This window comes from Pavona decussata, unplaced genomic scaffold (assembly GCF_977016875.1).
Source record: "Pavona decussata unplaced genomic scaffold, jaPavDecu1.1 SCAFFOLD_48, whole genome shotgun sequence".
NCBI classification, from domain to species: Eukaryota; Metazoa; Cnidaria; class Anthozoa; order Scleractinia; family Agariciidae; genus Pavona; species Pavona decussata.
In genome coordinates, this window is record NW_028145470.1 from 4,005,001 (window position 1) to 4,018,778 (window position 13,778).

Below are 13,778 nucleotides of genomic sequence, written 5' to 3' on the forward strand. Positions count from 1 at the left end.
AGAAAAGGGAAACAGACAAAGAGTCTCCATGTAGGGCTCTTAAAAAATTTGAATGCGTGTTTACACATGAATGGGACAAAGAAAAGCTTGGAGAACATTGGCGCTCATCAATAATTCTATTGAACACTAATGGGAAAAAGTTTTTACAAAAAAAGGTTTGTATTTTTTATTCATCAGAAATTAACTCGACAGGCAGATTTTCAGCTTGACAGCAAATTCAGTATTCATTCAACAAGTATTGGCCACTACTCCGGCATGCACTCGAAACAGGGCGCACTCCAAGAAAATTCATTTGACAGGTTAAACAAGAAGAGGATAAGGGGAAGTACCTTTGGCTCAAATGACTTAAATGGTGGAAAGGACTATGATGTACTTGAAGAGTTTCAACCATCGCTTATTTTCAAGAGTTCCTAATTACTCTTGTTCTAAAATGTATTTCACCAACAAGCACTTAGCGCTTATACCGAAAGCAGGTTTCATTGGCGTCATAAACTAGACAATTTTATTGGGCTGCATTTGAACTTGGCCAACTTCCAAAAAACAGAAAAAAATGACAATTTGTTTTTCACAACTGCTTAGTCTTGTCCACTTTCCTTCATTTCATTTTATTTTATTTCGTTTATTTCAAATATTTCCACTGAATATAATAAGTTAGAAAAAATTAAGAACAGATTTCCAAATTGAATGCATTTGCTGTTCGTTTAGTAACAAGTTAATTACGTGCCACGGATATTAATTCTCAGAGCTGAAAACACTCTGTCATGGTTTAATTTAGCAATGTTTAAAAATTATCTAGTTGTAGCTCAAAACAAGCAAACAAAGGGTTGAATCACGTCTTATTAGTTAAAAAAAAATAAACAAAAAAAGTTGAGCTTTTTATATCGTAAAGAAATAACAAAGCTACCAAACAACATAAATGAAAAACGTAGAAATTTAAATATGTAAAAATTTACAAAATCATGCGAGGTGCCGGATTTTCAACACTAGGATTGACGGATTTATAATGGTAATTGAACTGAGTGGAGTGCAATTTGGTCTGATATCATACGCGTGATTTCAAAATCGAACGAGCGCGCAGCGCGAGTTTGATTGAAAACCACAAGTATGATTTCATTCCAAAATTGCACGACACAAAGTTCAATTACTACTTTATAACACCCATTTTGAAATCACAGAGTATCATTGCCAATATTAATATTCTATTTTTGTTACTTCATTTCCATTGTGGTGCGCTAAAGAAGGGAAGCGATTTAGAGCAAAAAATGGTGCAATTTGGGAATAAATCGCGCTGTTGAGAGCCAATCAGATTGCAAGGATCACCAGTGATTTCAAAATGGGTGTAATAAGGGCTACAATATATCCCCGTGATATACACGCCCGGGTACACACGGTACAACACATAAAGCATTATTTTTCGTTTCGGTTTGTTTGGGTTCCGTGCGAATGTCGTAAGCGCAAAGAATCCGCGAGTCACGCGAGCGAATTAAGCCCTGACTCAAACGAATGTCGTCCTATACTGCCACAAAACCAAGTGATATTACGCGTGACTGCGAAATGCACGAGCCGTGAATTGGCACCACTACAAGAATCCCGTGGCGGCTACCCAAAGAGGAAATCGAGCTGAGTGATTCAGCGCGCGTGGAGCGCGATAACCCATCCCAAGTTCCTTTGCCGCCCCCATTATACAACACCTAAAATGTCGACGGTTATCCTTTTTTCCCGCTAAAGAAATGACACTTGGTCCACGCGCAAGCCCACTCTTATTGGAAAAACTCGTTCTTGTCTTAGAATCTAAAGGTCACTAATGTGTGTCACTAATGCTGTACGCGAGTTGCAAAAACGATGAAGGATAATGACACTCGCAGGAAAGAACGGCTATTCTATCTGCGCACTGGATAATGGCTGTTAGTTCATTGCGCGCAATGGTGTTTCTTGTTTCCAGGCCTTTCATTTATAACAATAAAATTTTCTGTTGTTGTTGTTGTTGTTGTTGTTTCCTCCATTCTCCACGACAGTATTACGTGCCTTCCTGTCTATGTGCAATGTTGCGTCCACCTAAGATAGATTGGGATTAGGAGCGCAAACTGGTTTAGCCTGTTCCAGGCTCCTCCCTCGTTTTCGTCCCCTCGTACTCTCCTTCGCGCATCTCTCTAGGAGCCTGGAACAGGCTAAAACTGGTTGGACGCTTCAATGCGATCACATGTAGTGTCTGATAACAGGCTCGACCATCTGACTGATAGTTTGCATGTGTAGATATTTGCGGCGCTATCCCATCATTTATTATTATGATTATTATTATTATTATGATTATTATTATTATTATTATTATTATTATTATTTATTATTATTATTATTATTATTGTTATTATTATTATTATTATTATTATTATTATTATTATTATTATCATCATCATCATCATCTTTGGCGTGGTTAACTCGTTATCACCTACTTTATACTGAGAAAGTAAGCTGAACCCGTAACCATGAACAACATCATTTTTATCTAAAATCGTTGTTAGAGAAAAAGAAAAGATCATTGCTCTTCTCATTATAAATGTCATCCTCGCTATTTGCATTCTGATATTGGAAGCTGTATTTCACCTGTCAACTGGGTAATTAACACCTTCACATCAATGCCAGCCACCCGCACGACTCTTTAAAAGTGTCCCGCCGTTTTAGTTAACATAACAGTTTGTCTTTGACTTTGAACGTGCATCAAGTCCATTTTTAAACAGGTGAGGAAAAACATCCTTTGTTCTAACTTTAAGTCATCTTGACGAAAATGTTGTACCAAATCTCTTTGCAAAATCTAGGTTCGATTTGTGGTGTAACTAAACTTTACGACGCTGAAAGGCCGAGAAAAAAAATGTGTTGTAGGTGCTTTTCATTAGGATTTTGACAGTAATGTCCGTAATGGTTTTTGTGGGGGGAGAAAAACATCAGAATCTAGAGAACAACCTTTGCACCAAGAAAGAAAGCAACAACATCATCTACCCACACATAACAAATTCGGGATTCGAACCCAAGCTGCAGTGCATGTGAGGGGCGATTGTTCAAACCAATACACTGCCCACAGTTCTCCTTAAAAGTACTGTTATACGTCTAGCTGTTTTTCCTGAAAATTATAGCAACGCCATTGCGAAACAAGTTGAGAACGAAACCATGCGTATGACTTCCCCTTTTGATGTTTTTTCTCTCGCTTGTGCAATATACAGGCCGGGGTCCCGGACCTAGTGGCCAGGTGAAAAAATGGTTGTGTACCAAGTTCAGAATTTTTACAAGCGTGCAGCATCGCTCTGCCAGAAATCAAGGGTGGTTTTTGGCACCAAAGTAAAACTTAATTGCCGCCTGTCTTATAAGAGTGTATTTTCTTCGAATGAGCCACTTGTTTATTCAAGTGAAGCTGCTTAGTGCGCAATTTGTCTAACCATGGTAGGCAAAGTTGTGCACGCAAAGATTACCAATTGTTGGAACACTAGGAGTTGAACTCGGTCTTGCAGCATGAAAATGTTTCGGGATGTCTTTCGTTCCCCGGAGACAAACCTTCCTTTTCTCAGTTCCAACAAGAACAACAGCCATGTCTTTGCAGTCTTTGCGATGCAAAGCGACATATTTGTTCAACAACCTGTACTATTCGTATATATAGCCACTATACCAATGTTGCAAAGTATTATACAACTTGCGTCGGGAAATTGAGATAAACATCTACTTTTCCTGCTCAAGACATATCTTGAATTTTCAGGCGTCAAGACAACACAGGGCAGTTCAATTAGGCTGCAAGACGGTCTTGCAATAAAGTTTGTTTGAATTAGAACATGTTTGTCACGTCCGCGCTAATAGAAGTCGCTGCGCTAAGAAATCCGCAGGTTTTTACGTCTTTTTCAATAAAATCCGACACCCCAGTAACTTCAAAAATATAAGTTTTGATATTCATTAACCTTTTAAATTCGCTTGTGATTCGGAAGGGTGTTAGGGTTTTGATCCTCGATATTCTTATAACTCTTTCTTGAATTTATTATGAACTGCTTTTCTAAAGAACTCGAATCAGTAAAAACTTGAACATTACGCCAGTTCTGCTGCATTTTCCAGTCGCATTTTTTAGTTCCTTCGGCAATTAATTTTTCCACGATGTTTTTGGTGCACCAGTGAAAATTTGCAGAGTTTAGAAACACTATATTTTAATTCGACAAGGAAAATTAACTGTCAACCATACTGAAGTGGGGCACATTTTCATTGTATTTTCAACCACATACCGTCATAGTTGTATCCAGTGTAATTAAGAGTCAAGGGTTTGAAAAATTCTATTTAAACAAGGAAATTTTTTCACAGCAAAGGCCTCAGCCAACTTAATTTTAGATACTCAACTCAAGAAATGCTTTTTTCTTCTGGAGAGGCGATATAATTTAGGGTGGTTAATAATTAATTTTCAAAAACCACAAGTCCACTTAAAGGAAATTAAACAAAGTTACGGGAAGTGGAGACGTGATACGTGTGCTTTTAATACTAATATAAAAAAGAAATATCACAATTTATTTAAGACGAACTTCCCGTTATATATAAAGCAGAAACTCGTTTATCGTCTAAATTCTGCACTAGTACCGTACAGCTCAAAGTCATTGGTCAACAACTCGCAGAACAAGAAGTACCAAGACTCTCTAACACGACTCTTTCCTTAGACGTACTGCTAAAATAGTTATCTTTTCCACCTGCTTCAGTTAGCTAAAAACTTCCAGTTAAGTTACCTAATACTTCCACCTAACAACACAAGCAAAATAACGTTCATCCATTGAAAAAATCGGAGAGGAATGCAACTAAAAGAAGGCTAATTCAAAACTAGAGTTTTCTTTATTAGTAGTTATGTTAAATTTATCGCTTTGAACTGAAAGCTGTTTATCTTAGATAGGACGCTGTTTAATTAAAAGTAGTAAGTTACTACTCTAGAGTCATTTTCGACCCTCCCGCAATCTAGCCGAAAAGAAACCGGATTCCTTTGCATGCTGCGAGTGAATGGATTCCTACTGCAGGCTAGTTTTTGTTTGAGTTTGACATCCTGACAGGGGAAAACTTTGACACGCATTCTTAGCTCCTGGACGTAAGTGAAACATTGACTTTCTCGAAAAATGTTTCGATTCCCATTAATGTTTGAGATGAAATGACCAGATTTCGTAGTTGTGAAGTCAGAACAACTTTCCTCGGTTCAGTAGCTTGTACTGGAAAATTGCTCGCTCAAAATTAATCCTAAACTGGAATTTTAAACATGGCGGGAGGAACACAAGAAAAGGGAAACAGACAAAGAGTCTCCATGTAGGGCTCTTAAAAAATTTGAATGCGTGTTTACACATGAATGGGACAAGGAAAAGCTTGGAGAACATTGGCGCTCAGCTCATCAATAATTCGATTGAATACTGATGAAAAAAATATTGGACAATAATAAGTTCGTATTTTTTTTATTCATCAGAAATTAACTCTACAAGCAGATTTTCAGCTTGACAGCAAATTCAGTATTCATTCAACAAGTATTGGCCACTACTCCGGAATGCATTCGAAACTGGGCGCACTCCAAGAAAATTCATTTGACAGGTTAAACAGGAAGAGGATAAGGGGAAGTACCTTTGGCTGAAATGACTAAAATGGTGGAAAGGTCTATGATGCACTTGAAGAGTTCCAACCATCGCTTATTTTCAAGAGTTCCTAATTACTCTTGTTCTAAAATGTATTTCACCAAAAACCACATAGCACTTATACCGAGAGCAGGTTTCATTGGCGTCATAAACTAGACAATTTTATTGGGCTGCATTTGAATCTGGCCAACTTCCAATGACACCGAAAAAAAAAATGACAATTTGTTTTTTCAACTGCTTAGTTTTGTCCATTTTCCTTCATTTCATTTTATTTTATTTCGTTTATTTCAAACATTTCCACTGAATATAATAAGTTAGAAAAAATTAAGAACAGTTTTCGAAATTGAACGATTTTGCTGTCCGTTTAGTAACAAGTTAATTAGGTGCTACTGATATTAATTTTAAGAGCCGAAAACACTCAGTCAGGGTTTAATTTAGCAATGTTTAATTATTAACTAGTTGTAGCTCAAAGCAAGCAAACAAAGCGCATGGGTTGAATCACGTCTCATTAGTTTAAAAAATAAGCACAAAAAGTTGAGCTCTTTATATCGTTAAGAAATAACAAACCTTCCAAAGAACATGAATGAAAAACGTAGAAATTTTAACATGTAAAAATTTACGCAATCATGCGAGGTGCCGAATTTTCAGTGCTAGGATTGACGGATTTAGGCTGCAATACATCCTCGTGATATACACGGGAAACCATAAGGCATTAATTTTCGTTTCGTTTGGATATCGTGCGAAACGCCGCAAGTCACGCGAGCGAATTAAGCCCTGAGTCAAACGAGTGTCGTCCTATACTGCCACACCACGCATTATTACGCGTGACTTCGAAACGCACGAACCGTTAGTATTGGCACCACTTTAAGAATCTCGTGGCAGCTGGCCAAAGAGGAAATCGAGCTGAGTGGATCCAACGCGCGTGGAACGCGATAACACTCAGTGTATATGTTATCACTATTTTAATATAGATTCATATTATAATTATTTTCACACAACCCCACAAGCTCTGAGCTTTAAACCCTATCGTGTTTAAATAAAGGATATTTATATACCTTGCTGTCCCCGTTACGACACCTGAAATGTCGACGGTTATCTTGTTTTCCCGCTAAAAAAAATGACAGAAAGAAGTGCCATTATATCTGCGCACTGGATAATGGCTGTTAGTTCATTGCACGCAATGGTGTATCTTGCCTTCCAGGCCTTTCATTTTTTGATCAATCGACGAAACGGTGACAACAAGCGGGCGGATTTCATAATCCATAATAAATAAGACAATAGCAAATTTGAGGAAATTTGTGATACAAATTAATATCACCTTTGTTGATGTTTCGATTGTAGGTTTTCCTTTTTGCCGACGAGTCATATACAATGGCCGCGTTTACACCAATTATCCTCGCGATCGTTATAACTGGCCTGGTTCACAAAGCCTCAACTGCCGAGCAGTGCAATGGACCCCGTCAGCTGCCAATATCCGGTATGAAGTTACAGGGACACACTTATAACAAGCGCTATGCACCATCTGGCCATGCTGAATGTCTGTTCGTATGCAGAGAAGAAGACCTCTGTCAAAGTTTTAACTTCGTGGTTTCAGAGAGTGTGTGTGAATGGAACAACCGCACGAAGGAAGCGAGTCCAGAGAATTTTGTTAAGGACTCCGATCGATATTATGTCAAGCTCGATGTTAGAAGAGGTATGAGTTTAAGTTATGTTTAGATGTTTTTTTTTCTTTTTTATTTCGATAATAACCGCGATTTCATCCACAGACTGAGATATTCGAGCCACGTTATACAGCATAACAAACAGCTCCACAGGAAAGTACTGATCAGTAGCTATCATTTGAATGGTCACACTTTAGGATTTCATTCATTGACTCAAAAGTTAGAACCACCTTTCTTGTACAGCATAATAAACATCACCACAGGAAAGTACTGCTCAGAAGCTTTCATTTAAATGGTCACACTTTAGGATTTCATCCACAGACTCACAAGTAAGCACACCTTCATAACATAACAAACAGCACCACAGCTAAGTATATTGCTACTCAGAATGAGCTAACTTTGTTAAATGGCTTCATCTTCACAGTTCCTGTCGGCTCCATCTCTAAGCTGCCGGCCAAGTCTTGCAAAGAAATAAAAGAGAATGAAGGAGGGCAAGCTGTCAATGGCAAATACTGGTTCTACTCCATCATACCAGGAACGAGTGTCCTCGCTTACTGTAACATGGCAACCGAAGGTGTGTAAAATAAAGACTGGTCAGAAAATTGTTTCTATAAAATAGCTGGGCTGTTGCGCGGGTAGAGTGAGTGCAAACAGTGCCCAAATGAAGCCAGGGCCAAACGCAAGGAACCGGACGTGAAGCGTGTAGCGTGAGGCATAGAAAGTTGAACGTAGGTGATGATAATCAGCAGGACCAAAAAACATGGCGGCTGATATTTTAACCCATAATTCTTAGCGTACGAAAACATTATAAAAGCTCATTAAAACGCACAGAAAAGTTCCAAATCTTCAAACTTAGCAAACACAATGTAATTGGTACAGGAAGCAGCCTATTAGCTGTGATCGGCTCGCAAAGTATTGTGGTAAAAGCCGCCATCTTTTTTCGTACCTTATGTAAAGGAAATAACAACGAGGTGATAAAAACTTGCCTTCGGATTCAAAATTGCGTCGCACAGCCATTTTGATCACGTACAGCATGCCTTGACTAAACGAATCATCGTCTTCAAATAGTCCACGTAACAAGAAAGGGATGCAAGAGTCGATCGATGCCAAGCTCGTACCAAGAATCTTCATTCCCCTTAACCATCGGTCGGGGAACAAGAGAAGTAAAATTCTTCAGCTTAACCATGCTTCAAATAACGGCATTTTAAAAGTTGTTTTCTTATTGCAAATGAATGTATTTTCAGTAAATTCTACTCAGGAGAAATCGCTTTCAATCGTTTTCCATTCTCGAAATTGGGTGGACAATGAAAACGGAACTCAAAAATAATGCATTTATGTGAGCTGAGCAATAGGCTTCCGTGACCATGAAAGTCATATACAGGGTTAAAAGGGATTCGAACCCATGACCTCTGTGATAACAGTAAACCATCTCTACCAACTAAGCTATTAAGCCAACTGAAAGCTGGTCATTTTGTGAATTCCTATCACACCTATTGAAATAAAGCCGGATGGAAGTGGAGTGTATGCAGTTCATATATTTGAACAGTGGATAAAAGAATTAATAAATGAGACAATCGCAGTTACTGATTTCCGTACTTAACTGCGATCGTCGCTCATTTATTACTACTAATAATGGACTGTGTCTTAATCAACAAGAGAAAGTTACTTTCATTCTTCTATGAGGTTAAAAGAACGAAATCCTGTAAACAGACTATAAGAGAAAAGAAAAAACATGTAACAAGTTCCTCAAAATCGTGCTGTGTTTTCTGTCAGCATAAAGCTTCAAAAAAGCCTGGCAAATTTGTTTCTTTGCTTATTGTGTAGAAACCTTAAGACTAACTCGGTTTCTGTTACTTTTGTGTTTCCTCAGACATTGATGAATGTAGCGTTTCTCCTGCACTTTGTCACGCCAAAGCCAATTGTGCTAACAAGATCGGTTCCTATGTTTGTACGTGCAAACCCGGTTTTACTGGAAATGGAAAAACTTGCAGTGGTAAGAAATGGAAGAGTTCTTTTGCTTGTGGTAACAGCTCATAGGATAATCATTTAATGTTATGTTACTAACGGACTGTATCTTAATCGATAAGAGAAAGTTACTTTCATTCTTCTATGAGGTCAAAAGAATGAAATCCTGTAAACAGACTATAAGAGAAAAGAAAACACATGTAACAGGTTCGCCAACTGAAATCGTGATGTTTCTGTCAGCACATAGTTTCCAAAAAGCCTAGCAAATCTGTTTTTTGCTTATTGTGCAGGAACCTAAAGGCTAATTCAGTTTCTGTTACTATTGTTTTTCCTCAGACATTGATGAATGTAGCGTTTCTCCTGCACTTTGTCACACCAAAGCCAATTGTGTTAACAATATCGGTTCCTATGTTTGTACGTGCAAACCCGGTTTTACTGGAAATGGAAAAACTTGCAGCGGTAAGAAATGGAAGAGTTCTTTTGCTTTTGGTAACAGCTCATAGGATAATCATTTGATGTTATTGTATCAATTGCAGTTTACAAGAACTGCGCCGAAGGTTATAAGTTCGGTAACCAGATCAGTGGAGTGTACAAAATCGATCCTGATCGTTTGGGTGAATTTGAAGTTTTCTGTGATCAGAAAACAGCCGGTGGAGGTTGGACGGTGTTTCAGAGGAGACAGGACGGCTCTGTAGATTTCTTTCGCGGTTGGGATGACTACAAACGAGGTTTTGGTAATCTGAACGGCGAGTTTTGGCTCGGATTGGACAAGATTCACCGCCTGACTGTTAGCAGCAGCAACAAGATTCGCGTCGACTTGGAAGACCTTCATGGTAAAACAGCATTTGCAGAATACAGTTCATTTGCTGTGACAAGCGAGAGGAGCAAATACAAGATGAGCTTGGGTAGTTACTCAGGTAAACTTAAAAGGGATTCAGATTGAATTTTGTGATGTAGGAAAGAAATGAGAAAGCGGTTAACCGACTTGTTAGAGTTATTAATTGGCTATTTTGAATCTATCAATTGTTAACCTGAAACTTTGATTCTGAATTTAAAATCTAAACTTTCCTCGCTTCTTTAAACCTCGAGGAGATATATGATGAACCGTCATTTCGTTTTAATAATTTAATAGCTCAGGAGTGCAGCATGTTGCCAATATAATTAATAATCCATGATTCATATATCAATGCAAATATCGTTACTTTAGCTACGAAAATGCTCCGACTTACAATCTCAAATGTGGTATCAAAAGCTCTGTTTCAGCCCGTTTCGGTAACGATTTCTTATTACTTCTTTCACTAGAGTAAAATTATGCACGCTTTTTGTTTTCTTTTCTAAGGTACTGCTGGTGATTCCCTTGGTTATCATCGTGGTTCAACATTTTCCACCAGGGACAGGGATAATGACAAATGGTCAAACAACTGTGCCTTCAATTATAAAGGAGGTTGGTGGTACAAACATTGCCACAATTCTAACCTGAATGGTCGGTACTTCAACGGGAGTATCGATAGCAGAGGAATGACATGGTACCACTGGAAAAATAACTACTACTCTGTGAAGAGGTCTGAGATGAAGATACGGCCAAAGGACTTTTGAGATTCTGTGCTGTGTACTGAGTTTATTTACCCTGAAGTGTAACAAGTGAAGGAGAGAATTAAAGGCTTGCATGAGTATAAGGAAGCTTTTGTGTGGTTATAGTTTTGTTTAAAATACCATAAAATTCCGAAATTAACGACCTCCGAAATCAACGTCAAAAAGTCGTGGCCCCTAATAAATCCCGAAAGTAGTGACCCCAACCCCCCCACCCCGAAATTTATTTTAATATAATCCGCCTAGTTACTCCTTGTATCGTGGGCTGGCGGGACAGTCACACGTCAATTGGAACAGAAACACGATAAAAATCTTTTCGTTTTTAAAGAATTAAATGGCTAATCATGCTTATTATGAAGCTTTGAAACAAAAAATTTCCTCCACTTTTTCGGTCAAAAAGGAATTCTTCTATTAACTTAAATCAACTTACATTACCGGTTACACTTTGTTGACAGTATTATCTGTTAGGAGACTAAAAACATGTCTTGTTTCAAGCCAAAACTCCCGGCAACAGTCACCAAAATGTCTTCAGTTGAGTTAAGAGTAGATTTTTTTTGTTTTGTTCAGTTATGCGATGCTTTCAATAAACTCCTTGGGTAATAACGGAATTTATATTTGTGTTGTTTCCTGTTTTGTTTCAGACAGCTTTGTTATTTTACGCTTTGTTTCGTTAACTGACAAATATCGAAGCCGAGCTAAAAGTCTACGTTTTAAAGATGTGGATGAATTCTTGACGCACTGTAGCATTTCAATGTAACTGCTGGAGGTTTTTGTTCTCTGTGGTACTGTTTATGATGCTTTTCGGGATGGTTCTAACTTTAAGTCTGTGGATTAAACCTTAAAGTGTGACCATTCAATTAAAAGCTACTGAACAGTACTTTCCTGTGGTGCTGTTTATTATGCTGTACAAGGTGATTCTAACTTTTGACTGTAGATGAAATCCTAAAGTGTGACCATTCAAATGAAAAGTTACTGAGCACTACTTCCCTTTGGTGCTGTTTATTTTGCTGTTCAAGATGGTTCTAACTTTTGAGTCTGTGGATGAAATTCTTAAGTGTGACCATTCAAATGGAAGCTACTGAGCAGTACTTTTCTGTTGTCAGGCTGTTTATTATGCTTTTCAAAGTGGTTCTAACTTTTCAGTCTGTGGATGAAATGCTGCATCAATATCAAGGCAGTGCAACACGCAAGTGATACAAGCGAACAACCTCGTTCCCAGGGCTTTTCCCTTTGAAATTCCAGCCCCTCCCAATTTCAAAGGGAAAAGCCCTGGGAACGAGGTTGGCAAGCGAATTGCGAGTTATTTTAAAGCGCATTATTGCATCAGAACTTAGCACGTTTTTCACAAATTTTGCAAAGCTGTTTGGAGTACGAAAAACAAGTCAACAAATATACTGTATATATAGTGCAGTTTGTACAAAATCAAAACCAAAACTGGAATTTTCTGTTCGGATAGATCAGTCCCAGAAGGCCTCATAAAACATTTCCGAGAACGTTCAGTGCATATTTGAGCAAACACAAAAAAGTCGAGAATGACATAAATGCCCACAGCCGCTCCGATACACGTCTTCGCGAACTGAATTCGAAGTAATTCGTTCATCAAAAAAGCGAAAAAGTAAAAATTCTTACCATGCTTTCACGCTTTCCCTACTTTTTCACATTCGATTTCCTTCCCCCAGTTCTCCGACGAATGCTGGCGTAGAACGAACCGCTGATAAGCTGTTTTGCCAATTGGATGATGTCTCGCGTAATACACCTTGTAAGAGCAACAAATAAAAAAAGAAAGAAAGAACGAACTTCAAGCTTGACAGTGAAAAGTTTCGACGACAGCGGACTCGCTAAAAATTTCCCAAACCGTCCGAAGTATTCAAATTACGAGTAGAAACTAGAAAACTGCGGGTAAACCTTAATAATTATGATGCAATGTGATCTATTTTTCTCGCACTTCCCGCGGAAGTCGTCTCCCGTCAAAATTGGAGATTGCCATTATGGCCGAGAGGGCTTGGGTAGGAATTAAGTAAGCGCAAACATAGACATTCCCGGCAGGCGTTTCGTATTTTCTGCGCCCGTTTCAACGATTCTTCCTCTTGTGGAACTCTTGTCGATTGAGAGGAGAATTTCGCTTGCCTTGAAGAGCTCTTTACCTCACGGTCTCAAAATAGCTGTATACAATTTTCTCCATGGTTTTCGTATCGGCTCTCAAACTTTTTCTACAGTTATCAAGCCTTACCGGCCGAGTCAAGGTTTGCCGGTCACGTCGTGTTTTTCAATGGTTGTTGGTTGTAGGTAAGTGAAGCTATTTTAATTTTAGCAGGTAGGCAGTGTCTTGGTCTATATATCTTAGAAACGTTTGCCAGGTAATTTTAACTGCCTTGCTTGATTTGAGGTGCACCGCACACCACTGGAGCTTGAGGTGCAATACTAGACATTTCGAGTTGTTTATAAGCTTAATTCTAGGAAATTCTGATTAACTTGTGAAAAACAGGAAACTCAACTGGCTTACTTATTGTTTACGCTAATTTTTTTTTATTTCAGTTGCTTGTAATATGTAAGGTTATTGGCCTGGAACGAGGGCCTGGAACGTGCCCGAGGGCGTAGCCCTCGGGCACGCCACGAGGGGAATATATCACATATCCCTGAGGGACAGGTCAATAACATGCTTATTTTTTCGGTTGGTGAGGATTCCTAATAGAAACAAGGACCTTAAATAATGAAATGCTTATTTTATACCAGGTGGAAGTCTAATACATTACATTTTTTAATGGCAGTAGTAGGCAGTGAGATTTCGGCCGTAAAGATGTTTTTCTCAACTGTTTTCTGAACTTTGGATTATTCACTCAACAATTTGTATAAACAATTGCTTTTGTCTGCTGGTATGCGTGGTAAACATGTTTGTCACTCTTGCATAATCACTGCATTCAGTACACTACACGTGGTTGAG

General features: G+C 38.5%; 2 protein-coding genes across 2 annotated transcripts in view; both read left to right on the top strand.

Moving 5' to 3' along the window:
- LOC146481859 (uncharacterized) overlaps positions 1–13,778 on the top strand; it is a 68,867-nt gene that overhangs the window by 46,843 nt on the left and 8,246 nt on the right. The gene's annotated exons all lie outside the window — the stretch shown is intronic.
- On the top strand, positions 6,858–10,927 carry LOC146481863 (uncharacterized). Its single transcript, XM_085107905.1, has 6 exons — positions 6,858–7,314; positions 7,707–7,856; positions 9,153–9,275; positions 9,584–9,706; positions 9,784–10,164; positions 10,587–10,927. The coding sequence occupies exons 1-6, from the start codon at positions 6,993–6,995 to the stop codon at positions 10,841–10,843; spliced, it is 1,356 nt and encodes a 451-aa protein (XP_084964031.1). The 5' UTR covers positions 6,858–6,992; the 3' UTR covers positions 10,844–10,927.